The sequence below is a fragment of the Pimephales promelas genome, chromosome 10 (genome assembly GCF_988280905.1).
Source record: "Pimephales promelas chromosome 10, fPimPro1.hap1.1, whole genome shotgun sequence".
NCBI classification, from domain to species: Eukaryota; Metazoa; Chordata; class Actinopteri; order Cypriniformes; family Leuciscidae; genus Pimephales; species Pimephales promelas.
Genome location: NC_142778.1, coordinates 25421890 through 25442614, shown reverse-complemented (window position 1 = coordinate 25442614; position 20725 = coordinate 25421890). Strand labels below are relative to the sequence as shown.

The window sequence follows — 20725 nt, the reverse complement described above, 5'->3', positions numbered from 1 at the left end:
TCTAGCGTTGAAAATGTATATGGCCATTCAGTGAATATTAGTTTCTGTTCCTCTCAATTCCGATTTCGTATTAACTCCTACGGTGGCCAAAGTAGTCCAAGATTAACATGGCTTCCAGATCGACCTCGTCCATGAGTGTTAACTCAAACGTAAATGCGAAAGGCGAAGCTTGAATTAATGGGTATGTCCCTCTTTGGCTAATGTACTTTCAAGATGGAGGGGCAACATGGCGACCGACATTAGAACACCTTACCCGTATGTATTTTCAATGGCATATTATACACTCACGTGAAAACTTTATTACTTGAACGAAGTAAATATACATTAATGAGCATATATATTTTTTAAAGAACTAAGTGTTTTTGGCTAAGAATAAACTAAAAGAGTTACACAGTGTAGCTTTAAAGTTTTTGAAAGAACTCTCCTACTGAATGTTTACCAAGACTGCCTTTTTTTATTATAAAACACAGTAAAAATGGCTATATTGTGAAATGTTATTACAATTTAAAATAACTCTGAAATTCACGTTTATATCGGTTTTAATATGTTTTAAAATGTAATTTATGATGGCAAAGCTGAGTTTTCAGCATCATTACTCCAGTCTTCAGTGTCACATATTTATTTATTTTTTTTTTTTGGTGGAAAAATTTACCAGTTATCAGCAATATGTATGTTTACAACATATTCAAGTATTCAATATGATTTTTTTAAATGACACTATTAAATTCACACACTAGATGGCAGAGTACATAGTTTAAGTGTCAGCATCTTGATAAATGAACACTGTGGAAACCTAAAACACATAAAAATACACAGCACACACAAGTTGTGGGTACAATAGTTCCTTTGTAAATGGTCAAATCAATTTTATATAATTTATTAGATCATTTTTTATGAGCTTTTCACAATACGTTATGGGATTCTCTTATCTTATCCCCAGGAGCAGACCATACATGTAATGCTCTCTTTCAATTTGGCCAAAATAAGATATCAGAACAAGTGTATCTATTATGATGCCTTAAAATGCATTATAGGCAGCTCACTGGGTTTTGTAACAATAAACACCTTGAAGCCTATTTTAGCCTCTCTCTCTCTCTCTCTCTCTCTCTCTCTCTCTTTCTTTTGTTCTCTTCATGGATCTGCACACATGATGCATTAAACCGAAAGATAAAAGATGGCATAAACAGACTGCGCTAGAAACACAAGCATGCTATTTACATTAATTCGAGTAAGCAGTGTATACATAATTTCCTAAGTTCCAAATCCGAGAGGCAAGGCTGTTGCATTAGGGATGAGTGAGCCAAAAGCCACATCAATGGGAACCGACAGATACAGAGCTGTGGTTCCGGAAGGATCAAAGGGTGTGTTATTGAATTTAGCAGGAGTGAATCAGGTTGGAGCGCTATCAGGGAGGGGAGACGAGCCCATCACTGCTCTGAATGAGGGAAAGAGCCGCCTGGAGGCCGAGCCTCAGAGGAACGTCACCAATGAATTATTCACAGATAGGAAAGGCTAGCTACCGGCTGCTCTCGCTCGCTCTCCGTCCCTCTATTTCATCCTTTTGCCATCTTTCATTGCCATTTTCATCCTTCCTCTGTGTTTTCACAGTGGATGTCCCCTTTCACTCATTATTCCCATCTTGGTGCTGAATTGTGCATTATAACTGTAAAACCACCAACACTCTCTGGATTTTTCATTCTCTTTCTTCCTCCCAACAACACATTCCGCTGACCGGATATTTAAAAGAATAGTTCATCCAAAATAAATAATATATACTCAATATATACTAATCCGTCATAATTTACTCACCCTCATCATGTCCCATTTGACTGACCTACGTTTAAGCAATAAAAAGAACACAAAAGCTGCATAAAAGTGGTCCATGTGACTCTTGAACTATATCCAAGTCTTCTCAAGTCATATGATCGTTTAAGATCGCTAGATTTGGATTTAAATTGTAAAACAAAATCGTATGACTCCTAAAGATGAATGCAGCACATCAGTCATCCAGAACATCTTTATGGTGCTTTTGTGTTCTTTTTCAGTACAAATATTTACATTTTCTCATACAGGTTGACATGAGAGTGAGTAGCATATCAGTCTAAGACTTTTTTGAAGAAATAAGATGTCTCTTGGATTGACAGGAAATTCCTGCCAGTGTAAATGCTTGCAACGGATGGTTTGGCTGATGCATGCATGTTAGAAGTCAAACTTAGCAGACTGCGCTAATCAAGAAATGGTCCTCACTGCAGAACATGAAATCCAGATACAACTTCTCCCAGCTTACATATACCTAAACCTACCCATCTCCACCCACTGATCCCTAACCCCACCCCAAATCCTACCCATCTCCACCCCGATCCCTAACCCCACCCCAAATCCTACCCATCTCCTCCCCAATCCCTAACCCCACCCCTAAACCTATCCATCTCCACCCCCTGAACCCTAACCCCACCCCAAATCCTACCCATCTCCACCCCCTGATTCCTAACCCCACCCATAAACCTATCTATCTCCACCCCCTGATCCCTAACTCCACCCCTAAACCTATCCATCTCCACCCCCTGATCCATAACCCCACCCCTAAACCTACCCATCTCCACCCCCGATCCCTAACCCCACCCCAAATCCTACCCATCTCCACCCCCTGATCCCTAACTCCACCCCTAAACCTATCCATCTCCACCCCCTGAACCCTAACCCCACCCCAAATCCTACCCATCTCCACCCCCTGATTCCTAACCCCACCCATAAACCTATCTATCTCCACCCCCTGATCCCTAACTCCACCCCTAAACCTATCCATCTCCACCCCCGATCCCTAACCCCACCCCAAATCCTACCCATCTCCGCCCCAATCCCTAACCCCACCCCTAAACCTATCCATCTCCACCCCCTGATCCCTAACTCCACCCCTAAACCTATCCATCTCCACCCCCTGATCCCTAACCCCACCCCTAAACCTATCCATCTCCGCCCCCTGATCCCTAACTCCACCCCTAAACCTATCCATCTCCAGCCCCTGATCCCTAACCTACTCTTAAACCTATCCATCTCCACCCCCTGATGCCTAACCTCACCCCTAAACCTACCCATCTCTACCTAATGATCCCTAACCCCACCCCTAAACCTACCCATCTCCGCCTTCTGATCCCTAACCCCACCCCTAAACCTGCCCATCTCCACCCCCTAATCCCTAACCCCACCCTTAAACCTACCCATCTCCACCCCTGATCCCTAACCCACAAATCCTACCCATCTTCGCCCCCTGATCCCTATTAGTGTTGTTATGTTAGTGTCACAACTGTTTAAACACTACTGTAAAAGTTTGGTGAAGGTAAGTTCTTTCTCAATACTGTTTTACTTTGATTAAATACATAAGTATTTGTCGTCATCCTTCCGTCATTCATCTCTCTCTCTCTCTCTCTCTCTCTGTGGGAGAGGTCTTAGCTGCAAACATGTAATTTTTCTCAGTTTCTGGCCCCTTTGCCCCCGTCTCCCACCTCTGGATGACTCATTAGGTAGCGCTCCGCTTCAGCTCCCTGTTATTTATGCAGATAAAAAAGGCAAATTAATGACGGGCACCCGGGGAGGCACCACGCAGCCCGAGAAGGGAAAATGAAAGACTAGACCGGCAGATACAATGCGTGCAGCCGGTGACACATTCACGGAATCAGTCGAGCGATTCATTTACATGTTTGCCAAACTTGACAAACCTTAATTTCTGTCATTGTTTACTCTGTTTTTCTTCTTTTTGACCCAAAAGAAGACATTGCACTGGATGTCTAAGCTGCTCTTTTTTAGTGACCAGATGCTGTAACTATTTAAAGCAGGGTAACTAAAACTATAAAACTATTAAAAAATATATATATGTTAATTGAAATATTAGTTGAAAAACTTGGTAACTTCATTTTACACTGTCCTTGTTACAGGTTACATGTAATTATAGTAATGACTATAAATTAAGCATAATTACACACAACTAACCATAAACCAAACCCTGATCCAACCTGAACCCTATAGTAGGTATATGTAGTTAATTAATATTACTCAGTATAATAAAATGTATAAGACTCCTTAAAATAAAGTGTAAGCAAAATCTTAAACTATAAATGAAAATTATAAATGTTACTAAGGCAATAAAATGAAAAAGGTTTAAGCGCTTAAATTATTAAGTGGAGAAATACATAATAACTAAACTAAAATTGATTTTTTTTTTTACCTAAATAGCAATATTTTAAAAAGTACAAAAAAAATTAAAACAGTATTTTTTAAAAAATTAAACTAAAATAAACATGAAAATAAATATATAGAAATAAAGGCTAATTCAAAATATTAATAAAACTAATATACTACAATAAAAACTAAAACAAAATAACACTGATAGAGAAAAAAACAAATATCACAAGGAATCAAACAATTTTTTCATATTTACAAAAAATATTTAACTCACCCTAACTCTCAAATCTCATTTGCACTTAGTCAAAAAAACTGCATGACAACTGTGAGATATCAAACATTATGTAACTAGTCTCGATGCATTATATTTGAATCTATATGCACAAACAAATGATATCTGGTAGCTATGGCAGAGAGGATTGTTTTTCAAATGAAATCATTAAATATTATTTCTTACGGGAAACACCCTCGTTGTTGTTACACTCTATAGTGCGGTTTAGTACGAACCACTTTCAGCGCCCTCACGCAGGGTGTGTGAGAAGAGTGACATTTGAGAAGTTTTTCAGAGCCTAAAACTGAGCGCGGGACGCATACGGTGAGGGTCGTTTAGAGAATAAAAGCACTCTGAAGGAGGAGCCGAAGACACTGAGCTAAACACGATAGTGCTGATAGACATTTTAGCAGCAGGCTAGATGAGACTGACCTTCACTAAACACCAGGCCAGATGTCTTTGTGGATGGATCCCCAGCTGCTTGATATAAAGACGGTATTAAATTATTGCCTGGCTGCTATAGGCTTAGGACGCGAGGAGTCATGAGACAAGGCCATGGCTGAACCTGAGTTTTACTATGCTGTTTGTAATGCTTACTGCTTTTATTACTTCTACCATATAAGCTCTTTTATTTGAAAACTTCATGGCAAGTGGGTTTATAAAAAAATATATCTTCAGTTTATTTTTCCGTCCCAAGGACCAGCTAACCTCAAAATGTAAAGTGTGACGAGTTAGCGTGATGTGCTTTTTGCCAGATGTGTTGCATAAGAAAACCATCAAATAAATGATGCATTATCATGAGAAATCCCTCAGACCACGTTTTTTTTTAGATTAACAGGACTGAGTATACATTAACACAAAAGAAAAACACCCTCATATTTCTTCTATTTTCCAAGGATACTCTCATTTGATCTCTACAATCTACAGTACGAAAGATAAACGATCCTCCTAAAAGCTCCGCAGAACATTTATCCACTCTGAAAAAGACCCCGATTTCCAGAGAGGAGAAATTAGAAGTGGAAAGAGAGTGCTTAAATTGAAAGAGAAGCAGAAGGGGGGAGACCGAAGAAGAATGAGCGAATGAGATGAAAGAGTAGACAGAAGGACGCAGAGCTGAACTAATGCTGTGTTTGATCCCTTTCTCCGATGGGCGGCTGCCAGGCCTCGGCTGCAGGTATCAGAATTTCAAGAGATTCAGGTTCATCAAGTGTACACCATTAGACCGAAAGCAAAAATGAGAGCTCTGAAACTTCATTGTGAAAACTGGCTGACGGATATGATAACAAACAGCAAAAGGAAACTGCATTTCTATATTTTCTGTAGAAAATATAAGTGGTGCTCGATGGCAAACATTGCTATCAGAGGTAAATTGACAAAAAACGATAATGTTATTTGTCAAATAAAATTAAATGAATTTTGAATTAAAAAAAAAATCTAAAACTGGTGTCAGTAGTTATAGGTTTTAGGTATTTAATACATTTATTAAAATTAAATATTGTATAATTTTAAAAGACATCTATGTCATAAGCTTTGAATAAAACAAAAAATGGTGTAAAAAATGCATTAAAAAATTAATACATTTTTGTAGTTTACACAGAGGCAATACTGGTATCATTTGCAAACCGTTAATTTAATATTATTGTAATATAATATAAATATAATGTATTACATAATTTTTTTTTTTTAAATAGGGGAACGTATACTTTATGGTCAATATTTCATTTCTACTATTTCTGACACAATATTTTAAGTATTTTCTTCCTACCCACCGTTAAGGGTGGGTAGGAAGAAAATAAAATGTTATTTGTCAAATAAAATTAAATTCAATTTGAATAAAAAAAATAATAATCTAAAACTGGTGTCAATAGTAATAGGTTTTAGGTATTTAATAGATTTATTAAAATTAAATATTGTATCATTTAAAAGACATCTATGTCATAAGCTTTGAATAAAACAAAAAATGGTGTAAAAAAATCATAAAAAAATTAATTAATTTTTGTAGTTTACACAGACAATAATGGTATCATTTGAAAACCGTTAATTTAATATTATTGTAATATAATATAAATATAATGTATTACATTATTTTTTTAAAATATGGGAACGTATACTTTATGGTCAATATTTCATTTCTACTATTTCTGACACAATATTTTAAGTATTTTCTTCCTACCCACCGTTAAGGGTATTTACCTGGAAAAAACAGCATCATTACAACTGATATCAACAGAATAAAATAAATGTCAGATGTGATGTAAACTTATTTCTTATTTTTCCTTTTATTCATGTGCACTATTTTCTGTCTCTGAACATTTCCACAGCCTCTATGGTATAGTCTACTCATTAGGCCCAGTTGAGATGTGGCCCACCCATAAAACATTAGTTCTGGGCCCTGTAAATTTAAAATTAAACAGTCCTAACAGTTAATGGTTTTCTGAGAAACATGCCAGCTCACGCAGACCTTCAAAACTGCTGAGAAGAAACGCTCCAACTCTCTTAAGGGCAGATAATGCATCACAAAGAGATGTAGGACGAAAACAAATATTTCAAAAAAGCATTTCATGAATTATGGCGTTTCTGGGCACCCACAGCAGCCCAAAACATTGAAGAGAATGCCAGTTATTCTACAAATTATATGTGCGCAGGATGTGAAATAATGAGGCATTCTCAAAAATGAGAATAAAAATAACGGTTTCCAAATACAACAGTCATTTTAATCTCAACTCACGTGTTTGCTGAAGAATTCATCCACTTCGTCTGTGAGTTTTTTCTGGCACTCTGGATAGAGCGCTAACAGGTAGCACGTGAAAGCTAGCGTGTTGCTGCTCGTCTCATAGCCGGCCAACAGAAAGATGAAGGCTTGACCAACAATCTCATCCTCTGTCATCATTCTCTTCTGCTGAACACGCTTGGGGGACTCGTTTCCAGGAACGTCTTGTACGTTGTCCATCTCCTGTTCGGTGCAAGCCTTCTCATCGGCGTCGTTGACCACGTCAAAGTGCTCCAAAGACAAATACTTGCTGCTGGCCCTGACGTCCAGCATCATCTGCAGGAAGTCTCGCCGACGCTTTAGACAACAAACAACCCACACGCTTGTTTATGCGGTTGATACTGATGATGACGTCTCATTCATTTGTTTGTTCATGGCCATACCTGTTCAGGGTGAAGATCATCTCTCTGTTTAATCATCTTTTGGATACATTGGATAAAAAAGGAGTTCATCTCATCCCTCGATTTATTGGGAAGTAGGGCAGCAATTGGCTGAAGGAGAAATGGAAATGCCACTAGCAAAACCAGGAACAAAAGGGACACAGAAAATTTTACTTTTTCATCTCACTCAGATAATAAATATGCTAATCACAATATCAGAATAATGAAAAGTTTCATATTATCATCTGTCGGAAGCATCCCCAAGACAGAAATAAATGCTGTTCGGGATTGTGCTCTAGATGCGGTGGTTGAACGTACACATGAATATCATGAAGGGTCTGAAGAAGGTAAAAGCGAAGAATTTGGAGGCTTGGTGCACAAAGGGGTCGTCTGGATTGTTCTGAGAGTCCACCTGTGTACCAAACGCAACACTGGCAATTACGTCCATTGTGAAGCAGCCGAAACACCTGCAAAAAAGACATTGCATTATTAAAAGCTCATCACAATGTCTAAAAATAATAAGAAGAATAATGTGCTCACGCACATATACAGTAGAAACTCATACTTGTGGATGTTGAAGCTATTACCAGACTCAGAGTGGCTCTTCAGGTTTCTCAGTAATGTTTCTGTGGCTGTGTTGATGAGGGGAACCATCTGCAACGATATCAGAAAACAAGAGCAAAGGCTTTGGATTACAGCAAATTACTTCAGAACCGATAACAAGGAATAAATAAAGTCTGAATGTAGTCTTTGGAAAGAAAACCACACAGAACAAATGTAGACTCTGCTGATTGTATAATTCTCCTTTCCCCACACCTGTCCTGAAAAGTCTGTCCACATCTATCCATTAACCTTCAAATGGTCTTTGTTTCCTGTTTACACTTCTCGGCTTCGGGGTCTATACGACCCCAACAATTGATTGAGAAATTGTACAAAAAACATGCATTTTTAATCATAAAAATAATATATAATGTTTTTTGTTTACTTATCATCTATTCATTAATGCTGTGTTTTTGGAGATATAAAGTACGTTTGTATATATACCACACAATTCCTCAACTACACCATTAGCTTGCAAAAAATAGTATTTTTTTATGATACATTGTATTTATGCTCTAGTACTAGGCCTTCATTTCTGTGTAAAAATTTTCAGATTTATGCCGGATTTTTTTTTTTTTTTTGACACATGAAGAAAATATATTTAGTTTTTTTTTTTTTTCCACATTTCCCATTCATTTCAATGTGGGGTCATATTGACCCCGAAGACCAGAAGTGCATACATTTTTTTTACATACCTTCAGAACAACCAAATCAAGCCCAGTTTATTTGTGTATGTATAGATAATGTATGAAAAGTCACAAAATCTTATTCCATTGAGATGAAGGGAACCTTTTTTTTTTATTAAGTAAAAATCATTTGGGTCGAATAGTCCCCATGACCCAATTGAGGGCTTCAAGCATTTGATTCCAGAGAGCATGACCAATGGAAACAGGGCTCAATTTTACGATCTTAAGTAACAACTGATTAATATATTGATATATTTATTAAGAAAATACAAAACACCATTTGTAAATACTGTTGACAGTACTGTGATTTGTGAGCTCCTAAATGAGAATTTGCTCAATTCAAATGCAGAATGATCATTAATTAATCATTTTGACCAATTTGTGAATTGATTCAACTGACTAATTCAAAAGAACTGACTCAAAGAGTTGATTTGCCCACAAATGTTTGTAAACAAAGTTTTATTCTACACAAGAACAATATCTTGGAGAGACCAGAGTGAATTTTTTTTAATAAAAAAGACAGTTCAAACCTCTGCACAAATTATTCACAACATGCATTTACAAAATATATAGAGTGAATATTGATATTATGCCGACTTTCAAGATTTAATTTCCATGACTTTCCAGGCCTAGAAAACAGAATTTTAGCTTGTTTGATATATGGTATGATGCTGAACGAATACCATATTGATATACCATGGTTGTGTGCTAAAGAATCAAAATACCACGGTAAAATGTGTCTATCACGTGTGCATATAACAAATATGCATTGCAGTACAGCATCCGCAATAGCATTTAAGATCTTTTTTTTACTTTAACACCACCTAAAATATTTTCATTTGCTTTAAAAACTGTATTTCTTTTATAAGAGGCAGAAAGGAACAAACTACACAGCCTGGCCTCTTTAGTTCGGTCCATTCGATCATAAGCAGAGGACAAGAAATGACACAAAGGGCTTGAGACAGATTAAGCTACTCTAGATGCACTATTCGCGAAACTGCACTTCTTCACGCCTGCAATCTCTTACTCTGTATCTGGGTGAGATGAGAGGTTGTCCACTCTCAGTGTTCAAGGCTATGGCTTTCCTCCCTGATACCCATGACTGCAGCCGTGATAAGCCAGCAGCTCATATACGAGACCTATTGATCCTGTCTGCTCAGGAGGAAAGCGAGAGAAAGAGATACAGGACTAGTCTGTATATAAGAGGAAGGTAAGAAAGATAAAGGAAAGAACAGAAGCATGCGAACGGGAAAAAATGCTGTGCACAGGTTGCTCTGTTTTCAGATCTCCAGGACATTCTGCTTCGCAATGAAGCCAGCGATACCAATTCAGCATCCAATTACTGAGTCAAACCTGATTATCATGCTGTTTCTCATCAATTTTTGTCTTTAAGTTACCCTGTTAATAGACTACTTGGACTACACCAGCATGAATACCCATGCTAGTTTTGCCTGGCGGGTTAGGGCAGGTTATACAGGTGAATTAGCTAGAAAACCTGATCTAACTGTTGTTGTTTTTTTCTTTCAGTGAAACTAATAAGGTAGTTTTGTTGTTGGTTATGCAGGCATTAGGGCGTCTTATGCTAGAAGCAATTAAAACAATAGATTCCAATAGCATATTGTTATGATAAGCATAAAAATAAATAACACACACAAATATTAGGTAAAAAAGATCATTTTTAAATCCCTGCTAACCGATAAAGCAAGTTTATAGGAGTAGTTCACTTTTAAAAAAAAAAACTTTTGCTGATAATTTACTCACCCCCATGTCATCCAAGATATCCATGTCTTTCTTTCTTCAGGCGAAAAGAAATTAAGGTTTTTGATGAAAACGTTCCAGCATTTTTCTCCATATAATGCACTTCAGTGGGAACCAAACGGTTCAAGGTTCAAAAGACAGTTTCAGTACAAACTGCAAACTGTTCAAAGGATTTAAATTATGAATAAGGGTCTTATCAAGTGAATCAAAATGAACAAATCTTTTTCCAAGTTATTTGGTTTATTCAACGAACGAAATGACTCGGAAAAAGATTTGTTCATTTTGATGAATGAGTTCCCTTTCGAAGGGAACTCAACAATACGTCGAATGACGCTATGGGGAACGCCTCAGGCGTGACAGGTGTCTGAAATCAAATATCAACTCACAGTAATCAGGTTGACCGGCGACAGCCCGTGCATCATCAGCTTGAATGATGAGCACGTCAATCTGGATGTATAAGAAGGGCGCCTTGAAACCGTGACAACATCTTTTCGTCTTCAGGGACTGTTTGTCTGTGTGATAGTATCAACGATTAAACGCGCAGAGACGTGGAGAAACACTTTGCGCGAGTGTGCCGACTTGTGTCCAGATATTTGACACCGGAGGATTCACACGATCTGTGCGTGTTCTGCCTGAGAGAAGAGCATTCGCGGGAAGCTCTCGAGGGAGTTTTTTGCGCGAACTGAGAGTTTTTCCTTTCAGAACTCTCTGCTCTCGTCTGACCCACTTCTCGAGGGAAGTGGGCGCGGAATCTGAACCCCGCGGTTCCGGTTCCCGCTCGGGCTGAGGCTCAGTGGCGGTTGAGCTCGTGGAGCTTTCAGATGGAGCTGGCAGATTATCGGGAGAGGGGCGTTAACCTCGCGGATGATCTACCAGCTGACGAGGGTGAGTTACAGATTAATGTTGAACATCTAAGAAGAGAGAAAATGAGCGCTCTCTCTCTTTGGTGAATCTGTAACTGTTCTCTTTGGGCAGGGCAGGAGTTGGCTGTAATATATATATATATATATATATATATATATATATATAGAAAAGGATGTCAGTTTGGTTGAGACCGAATCATTTCAGCCCTCCTGCCCAGTGTACGCTGAGCTGGTTGACATTATGGGGCGCGCCTCAGACAGATTGCTGTTGCAGTGGAGGCGCGTCTGGGAGGAACCCGCTCATGGTATTTTGGATGGCTGGTTCCTCCCCACCCATAAGCCACCAGCCCGGATGAGCCTTCCATTCGTTTCCGATCTCCACGCTGGGATCGAGAGGGTATGGAAGAATCCGTTCTCCTCACGTCTCTATCTGCATCAGCGGGCTAGTTTCGCTGCTGTGGAGGGAGCCGTGGAGAACGGATAAGTGTCGAGGCCGCCAGTGGACGAGACGTTGGCTAACTATCTCGTCTCTGGTTGGTCCTCTTCACTAAGAGCTCTGACCCTGTCATCCAAGCTGCTCAAGACATCTTCATGCTTGAATGACAGAGCGTACACGGCAGCAGGTCAGGCAGGTGCGGTTCTGCACGCCCTTGTGGTCCTCAGGCCTACCAGACCGATCTGTTGCGGGACTCCGGGCCACCAAGCAAGCTGCTGTTCTGTCGGTGCTATGGTGGCCACGGAGAGACATCTGTGGGAGCTCCCACATACTGTGGTTGCCAGGTTAAAGGCCTCACCAGGCCTTCCTGGTTATGAGCTCCCACACATTGTGGTCGCCAGGTTACAGGCCTCACCAGGCCTTCCTGGTTATGAGCTCCCACATACTGTGGTCGCTAGGTTACAGGCCTCACCAGGCCTTCCTGGTTATGAGCTCCCACATACTGTGGTCGCCAGGTTACAGGCCTCACCAGGCCTTCCTGGTTATGAGCTCCCACATACTGTGGTCACCAGGATACGAGCTCTCACGTACTGTGGTCGCCAGGTTAAAGGCCTCACCAGGCCTTCCTGGTTATGAGCTCCCACACATTGTGGTCGCCAGGTTACAGGCCTCACCAGGCCTTCCTGGTTATGAGCTCCCACACATTGTGGTTGCTAGGTTACAGGCCTCAAAGGGGCCTTCCTGGTTATGAGTTCCCACTTTCTGTGGTGGTCAGGTTATAGGCCTCACCAGGCCTTCCTGGTGATGAGCTCCCACACATTGTGGTTGCTAGGTTACAGGCCTCAAAGGGGCCTTCCTGGTTATGAGTTCCCATATACTGTGGTAGTCAGTTTACAGGCCTCACCCAGCCTTCCTGAATGTGGGCTCCCACATGATGCGGTAGCCAGACTACAGCCTCACCACCTTCCCTGAGCACTTTGCTCCCACTCTGTGGTCACCAGGCTTCAGGCTTCATTGGCCTTCCTGGTTGTGAGTTGTCACATGTCAGGTTGCAGGCTTCACCAGGCCTTCCTGAATGTGAAACCCCCACTTTTCGTGGTCGCTAAGTTGTAGTGGTGAGTCTTCACATGTCAGGCTGAAGGCCTCAGCGGCCTTCCTGAATGTGAGCTCCCCATGCATTGGGACTATCGGGTGTTAGGCCTTGTCAGGCCTTCCTGATTATGGGTTCCCACTTGTTGTGGCTGCCAGGTTACAGGCCTCAAGTTCGGCCTTTCTGAATTCAGAGTGAAGTACACTAACCCCTACTTCACCTATTATTGTGGTAAATCACATGACGGGATGTCTTGTGTACTTTCTAAAATCCATTTTGTATGGTAAGGGTCACGCGTGGTATGCTTCGGTCCCTTCTTATGTGGCTCAGACCCCGGTCTTCCCTTGGGTCCCACTTTAAGTGGCGTCCTGTCACTGGCTACAGGGACGCCCTTCTCTGGCTAACTTCTGGAAGAAGTAGCTTCCACTTGGTGGAGTAAGCTCCCACAGGTTGTGGTCACCAGGCTGGGTCTCACTGACCTTCCTGAGTACGAGCTCCCACCCAATGTGGTCGCCAGGTTACAGGCCTTACCAGGCCTTCCTGGTCATGAGCTCCCACACACTGTGGTCGCCAGGTTACAGGCCTCAACAGGCCTTCCTGGTTATGAGCTCCCACATATTGTGGTTGCTGGGTTACAGGCCTCACCAGGCCTTCCTGAATTCAGAGTGAAGTACACAAACCCATACTTCACCTATTATTGTGGTAAGTCACCTGACGAGATGTCCTGTGCACTTTTTAAAATCCATTTCTTATGGTGAGGGTCACGCGCAGTATGCTTCGGTCCCTTCTTATGTGGCTCAGACCCCGGTCTTTCCTCGGGTCCCACTTTAAGAGTTCTTAAGAGCTAACTTCTGGAAGTAGCTCCCACTTGGTGTGGTTTTTCAGGTACACCAGGCTGGGTCTCACTGACCTTCCTGAGTACGAGCTCCCACCGGATGTGGTCGCCAGGTTACAGGCCTCACTAGGCCTTCCTGGTTATGAGCTCCCACATACTGTGGTCGCCAGGTTACGAGCTCCCGCATACTGTGGTCGCCAGGTTACAGGCCTTACCAGGCCTTCCTGGCCATGAGCTCCCACACACTGTGGACGCCAGGTTACAGGCCTCAACAGGCCTTCCTGAATTCAGAGTGAAGTACACAAACCCATACTTCACCTATTATTGTGGTAAGTCACCTGACGAGATGTCTTGTGCAGTTTTTAAAATCCATTTCATATGGTGAGGGTCACGCGCGGTATGCTTCGGTCCCTTCTTATGTGGTTCAGACTCCGGTTCTTCACTTTGGGTCCCACTGTAGATGTGTCTTTGTCGCAATACATTACGACAGGCACTTCCCTTGTTCAAGCTATCTCCCACAACTGTGGTTTTAGGTCTGACTAGACCTTTTTCGAGGTAGCCCAACATTGTGGGTCTGTCAGGTTTCTAGCCTCTGGCTTTCCTGAAGGATGAGCTTCCACATGCTGTGGTCGTTGGGTTTCAGGCCGCACAACGTACGGCCTTCCTGACATGAGCCCTCATGTATCGGAGCTCCCCACACATGGGGTCATCAGGTCTTAGGTCTCTTTGACCTTCCTGATTTTTGATCCCTCTCTTACTTCCTCAGTGCTCAAAAGCGAGCACTGGGTGGAAACTCGTGGATTGAGTGTACGATTCCCATTGGTTCGAGGTTGAGTCACACTCTCCGGAGGATCCCGTCTCTGTGATCCGAAACTCGATGGTTTCCGCCAGCTTCGCGGGCCTTCAGTTTTTGGATGCCTTTTCTAGGCAATTTCCAGAGGCTCTGTCTTGGACGGACAGGCTATGGCCAGACTGTGTGTCTTAGTACAGATCACCAGGCCAGCCTGGGGGCATTTCAGGAGGAGTGTTCTCCTGAATAGTGACTGGCTGGGGGTCTCTTTGGCCCCCTAGCCACACTCCCTAGAAGGGACCCCTTCTATTTTGAAGTAGTGGTCCTAAAGCCTTTGAGCTGGCCCTGATTTACTCACGTTATTACGTTCTGGTTTTTCTTGGTTCATTAGCTTGGGCTATGACCGGTAGGGAGTGCTGTCACTGACAGCCCGATGTAACATAGGGTGAGTGGTTTCAGTGTTTCTTGGAATTACTGGTTCTGACAGTTGTCACTGCCTTTCGGCATGCACTCCCCTCAGCATGGCGGAGTGGGTATTTCGTTCCCCATAGCGTCATTCGACGTATTGTTGAGTTCCCTTCGAAAGGGAACGTCTCAGGTTACAACTGTAACCTATGTTCCCTGAGAACAGGGAACGAGACAATACGTCTCGTTGCCATGCCTCGGGGCCTGCCTGCAACAGTCCCTTCAGACGATAGGATGTTGTCACGGTTTCAAGGCGCCCTTCTTATACATCCAGATTGACGTGCTCATCATTCAAGCTGATGATGCACGGGCTGTCGCCGGTCAACCTGATTACTGTGAGTTGATATTTGATTTCAGACACCTGTCACGCCTGAGGCGTTCCCCATAGCGTCATTCGACGTATTGTCTCGTTCCCTGTTCTCAGGGAACATAGGTTACAGTTGTAACCTGAGACGTTCGAACAGGAGAGTCACGAAGGTGCATCGCAGTACAGAGCAAGGTGACCATTTGAGCTTATAAAACTTAAACTTTGTTATTTTTTATTTTTTTTAATGAGTGACCGTTTCGCTTGATAAGACCCTTCTTCGTCGTCTGGAATCGTTGAAAGCCCTTTGAAGCTGCACTGAAACGGTCTTTTGGACCTTGAACTGTTTAGTTCCCACTGAAGTGCATTATATTAAGAAAAATGCTTAATTTCTTTTCGACTGAAGAAAGAAAGACATGGACATCTTGGATGACATGGGGGTAAGTAAATCACCAGCAAAAGTTTTTTGAAAAGTGAACTACTCCTTTAACCATCTTAAAGTGATAGCTGTTTTGTAATATGGTAGGTTTAGCCAGTAGCTGGTTTACTAGCAGAACTACCAGCTAGTCTATTTTTAAAAGAAATTAATATATTCTGAATCAAACTGATCACAAGGGACAGTAAAAACTTTTGCGTTGTTACAAAAATATTAGGCAGCACAACTGTTTTCAACAATAATAGTAAGAAATATTTTTTGAGCATCAATTCAGCATATTAGAATGATTTATGAATCATGTGATACCAGAGTATTGATGCTGAAAATTCTGCGTTGCCATCACAGGAATAAGTAACAAGTTAAAATATATCAAAATAGAAAACAGTATATATATATATATATATATATATATTGAATAGTTATGTACATGTGATGCTGCAAAGATTCCCAATCTTTTGGAACAGTCTTAATTTCATGACCACATACAATCACTTAAAGGGACATTGGACAACTGATTCAGATCAGTTGGACATGGCTGTGGTTACACGAGGTAAAAACGATATAAATACTTGTTTTTTCACACAAACTGCTCGTTTCGTGTCTTAGGCCATCAATGTGTACTTACATTTAGGAGTCATTAAATCATGTTTATTTGGACTTCTCTGTTTGGATTTGGACTTCTCTGTGCATGCTCTTTGACGTGGACCCCCTAAACCTGCATTATATGACTGACAGACAAGAACGGTTTGACCGAAAAATGTCAAAATTGAAAATAATGTGGAAACAAAAACAGCTACATCTTGGATGCCCTTGAGGTAATCTAAAACATATCAAAAAATAATCTCAAAGTGAACTATCCCTTTAAAGAGCAATCTATGGGCTGCTCTCTATTAAGCATCAAAACAGATCTTAAATGACTTCCGGTCTCAATTTTCTCATTTATTTGGGATTTCCAGCATACTGGATGTATTTTATTTAGACTACAAAGCATTCAGTTTCTTGAAGTCCCACAAATGCAACTAAATTGTGTCTATATAGTCTAAGCAAAAGCTTTGTTATCCAACACATTTTGTATTCACCTGTGGTCAAGTTATCTGTTTTACTAGAACAAATTACATCTCCGTGAAGCCTTACTTGGTGGTAAATAAGATGAATAGGTGTGTGTGTGCGTGCATGCATGTGTGTGTTTGTTGATGCATATTGACTCCGTGCAGGCAGGCAGATGAAGACGACTGGAAAGGCTGATAGAGAATGACAGGAGCGGTGTCTACTGTCTCTTTCTACCGTTACACCGCAGCTAATGAAAATCAATACAGGCAGCAAGTGCATGCCTACACTTTTGCACACAGACTCGCACACACTTGGAGCTCAGTTATACATTAAACATTCAGGAAAGCTGAATTTTGGCCCCAGTTTTATTACACATAAAATCTTCTGCCAGATTCAACTAATATTTAACAGTGGAAGGTCTCGATACTGTGGGTTTTAAAATGCAAAGCTTATGGCTCTGTTTACTGTAATTAAGTTAATGGACATGCTTTCAGATGGCGCTCTGAGACTTGAATTAAAGCAGACTGTAAAGAAGGTTACGAGCTCATTAGAAGTTTGTGTCTTTGCACTGTGTAGTGTTTCTCTCTCACACTGTGATAGATAGAGAGGATAAAGAGTGATGCGTGCGGATTTTCTCCTGAATGATGCCAGACCATGCTGAATTTAGCTTGGGTGAATGCCACTGTTACGGATGTCTGTGTGTATGAGAGCAAGTGAGACATTGAGAACAATCACTGTTTCTCCTCTTGCTGAAGTACACACCTCTGACATTCCTGATGGACATGCATACCATTTAAACTGGATGAGAGAAATGACTATACTATACATACATGCAGTTTTTTTTGCAATGCAATTTTCTTTTCAAACAATGCAATTCCATTTTATTGAAAGATTGTTAGTGAAATTCTTTACCCACTACACCAACCATGTTTCTTGTGATCTTAAAAAATATGTTGATCAAAGGCAAATGTTTAAATTCAATACTTTTAACGTAACATTTTATCAATAATTTATATGCATGCCGTTAGTTGAGAGAAGCCCAGAGTGTGCAGAGCTGTGATCTAGACGAAGGTCTATTAATGTTTTTGTTAATTTTTTGTTCACTAAATTATTCCCATCCGAGATTGCACAGGTACGTCTCTAAGATGTCTGCTAAAGAGCGCTTAAATCTGGAAAACATCTGTTGTGAACAAACATCCGATAAACGTCTTAGAAAAAGCAGTTTTACATACATTCTAAATCATAAACATCTAAAAACATATTCTAAATGTCTATTTAAAATTGAAACATTGCAGATGAGCAAACACAAAAAAAATACATCTTGCAGATCAGGGGTGGAGTGGGATCAAAAAATCTACCAGGAAATTTCGTAGACCACCGGCACTCGTCGCCGGAAGGATTTTAATATAGCATTTACGGTTTACCTGATTTAAAAGGAACTTTGTTGTACTATGCTGGAATAAAGTTCATAAATGATCATTCTTTCCCATAGGAATTTGTAAAACTATGTTGGGTGGACTCTAGGGGGTTTCGGGGGCATGCTCCCCCGCAAGAAAATTTTGTACATTTTAAGGTTAAATGCATCAACCTTATGCATTTAACCTTAAAATGTACTCATGCTCTTTGAGAGATCAAAATTAAGAGCTTCAACCCATGAACTGCTCGTTGAACAAAGAAAAACCATTGATTTGGACCAGGACAATAAAGAGGACTCAAATATCTTTTTAGTTATAGTCTGCATTACATTATCAATGGTGTTTTAGGATGCCAAACAATTATTATAATAATGTAATAATGATTTATATAATTATTCCTATGATGTAAAATCCATTTAGCCTATAAATGTAGTATATGTAAATGAAAATTAGTATTTTAAAAGTATATTTTAGCCTACATTACACTATAATATAGGGATACCTTTGTCCTAATTTCTTCACTTGCAAGAAATAAACCCATGAGCTTTTATTTAGGAGAAAACACCAGATGACCATGCTGATCGCGTGAGTAAAGTAATCACGCAGCACAAACAGGATGCTATTCTTAAAGTCTTGTGTTGTTTTATAAAGACACAAAGACATATCATGGTTTCAATTTTAGTTTGTTGGCAAAATATAACGCTAGAGACCTTAATGTTAGGTTATGCATTTTACATCTTTACATATGTGTTGGGAAATTGGAGAAGAGAGAGTTCGGCAAAAGGCGGATTCGAACTCGCGTCGAGTGCATCAAAAGCTGCTTTCAAGCACCTCACGCCCTACAACCTACACCACTGTAGCTATTTCGTAACGGGCGTCTTTTTGCTATAAAAACAGGCACTTGGTGCAAATATATGCTCATTATAGAAAATGTTAAAAAGAAAAAAGTTTTCTTCCCTCACTTGGACCCCAAGTGCGCATGGCGAACTTGCAATAAATACACTTTATCAGACCGGCCCTCGCGGCCTCAAAAACACTACCGCCCCACCGGGAAAACTCCCGACTCTCCCAATTGCAACTCCGCTACTGTGGCAGATGTAAATGCAGACATCAAATAGATATCTCCGTGATGTATGTGTGCGATCAAGGATACTTCCATTTGTTATAGTTTTGATGACTATTGATGAATAAGTATGTCCAAATTTATTTGACATAGAAATCTTTTGTAACAATGATAACAATGAAAAACTCTTGTGGATACCAAAAGAAACATGGTTGCATTACATTGCAGAAAAAAAAATAAAAAATATTTGGCCATGACTGCAGATGTATATCCCAAAAGTCGATTCTTTCTTTATTAGGAGATGAAATCATCTGCAATTCTTGGCAAGGCTAAAAGAAGACAAAAACTTACAGGGTCAGTTTCCAAGACACAGATTAAACTCCAGACTACAAGATGTTTTCAGTGGAGTAATCAACATTGACAACATAATTTAAAGCAGGACTCGTTTAATCTGTGACTTATTAATCCTATTCAATCATTCGGCTCGTAAATGAATAAGCGGTCACATGAGACACAGTTGAACAATTGAGAATCGATCCTATTCTATGATGTAAGATGTGATGGCTGATGCTTCAAAACATGTTAGCAAATGAGGACAAACCGCAATTAACTGCTGTCATCCAAGACCTCCTGATCACAACACAACTATCATATGTCTTACACTCATACAACTTCATGTTGTTTTCTTGATCTCAATGATGCCATGTGAATTAAATCGACTGTGCTTTTCTCCTCTCAAAGAGTAAATCGCTAAACTAATTTTTTTTTTTAGAGTTTGTCTGAGACCTCATCTTTCTCTTATCAGTCTTTTCCTCTTGACTACCACACCTCTTTCCTTCCTATTCACTTTCTTCTGCCTTCCTCTGTTTTATTTCATCAGAAAAGAGTGCATGTAAAGTGCAAGGCTGTTGAAGAGGAAACACGCTGCTTTGTTCTCTCTCACATGTGAGATACAAAAAAGATGAATGTCAAACTCTCTTAGTTCTCGGTTCCAATCTCTCACTGTGGGAAAACCGATAGTCTAGTATCACGTCCAGTGTGCGAGTTCTCCCCCAATATGCTTAAAATGGTAATGACAACACATTGTGCAAATAGGCTCCACCAAAATTACACATTGTGAAAGCATCCTGATACGGTCTCCATTAACAACAAATCTCCAGTGACACAGAACAGGATAAGAGACTGACAAAACACACAGGCTTGTTAAACCCGAATGCAGTGATTTGACAAATATTTATGTTAAATCCTTTATGGTTATACAACTTCCATAGACGATACACACACACACTCATAAACACATCAACCATTGTGTTTTGAAAATAGGAAAAGACCCG

The 20725-nt window shown here is 40.4% G+C and overlaps 1 protein-coding gene across 3 annotated transcripts in view; it reads right to left on the bottom strand.

Moving 5' to 3' along the window:
- tbxas1 (thromboxane A synthase 1 (platelet)) overlaps positions 1-20725 on the bottom strand; it is a 76920-nt gene that overhangs the window by 11148 nt on the left and 45047 nt on the right. For all 3 annotated transcript variants that reach the window (XM_039650468.2, XM_039650470.2, XM_039650469.2), the window contains 4 exons: positions 8166-8254; positions 7919-8067; positions 7604-7734; positions 7179-7517 (listed from right to left, as the gene is read on the bottom strand). In XM_039650468.2, coding sequence (XP_039506402.2) covers positions 7179-7517; positions 7604-7734; positions 7919-8067; positions 8166-8254 — 708 coding nt within the window. The remainder of the gene's footprint in view (positions 1-7178; positions 7518-7603; positions 7735-7918; positions 8068-8165; positions 8255-20725) is intronic.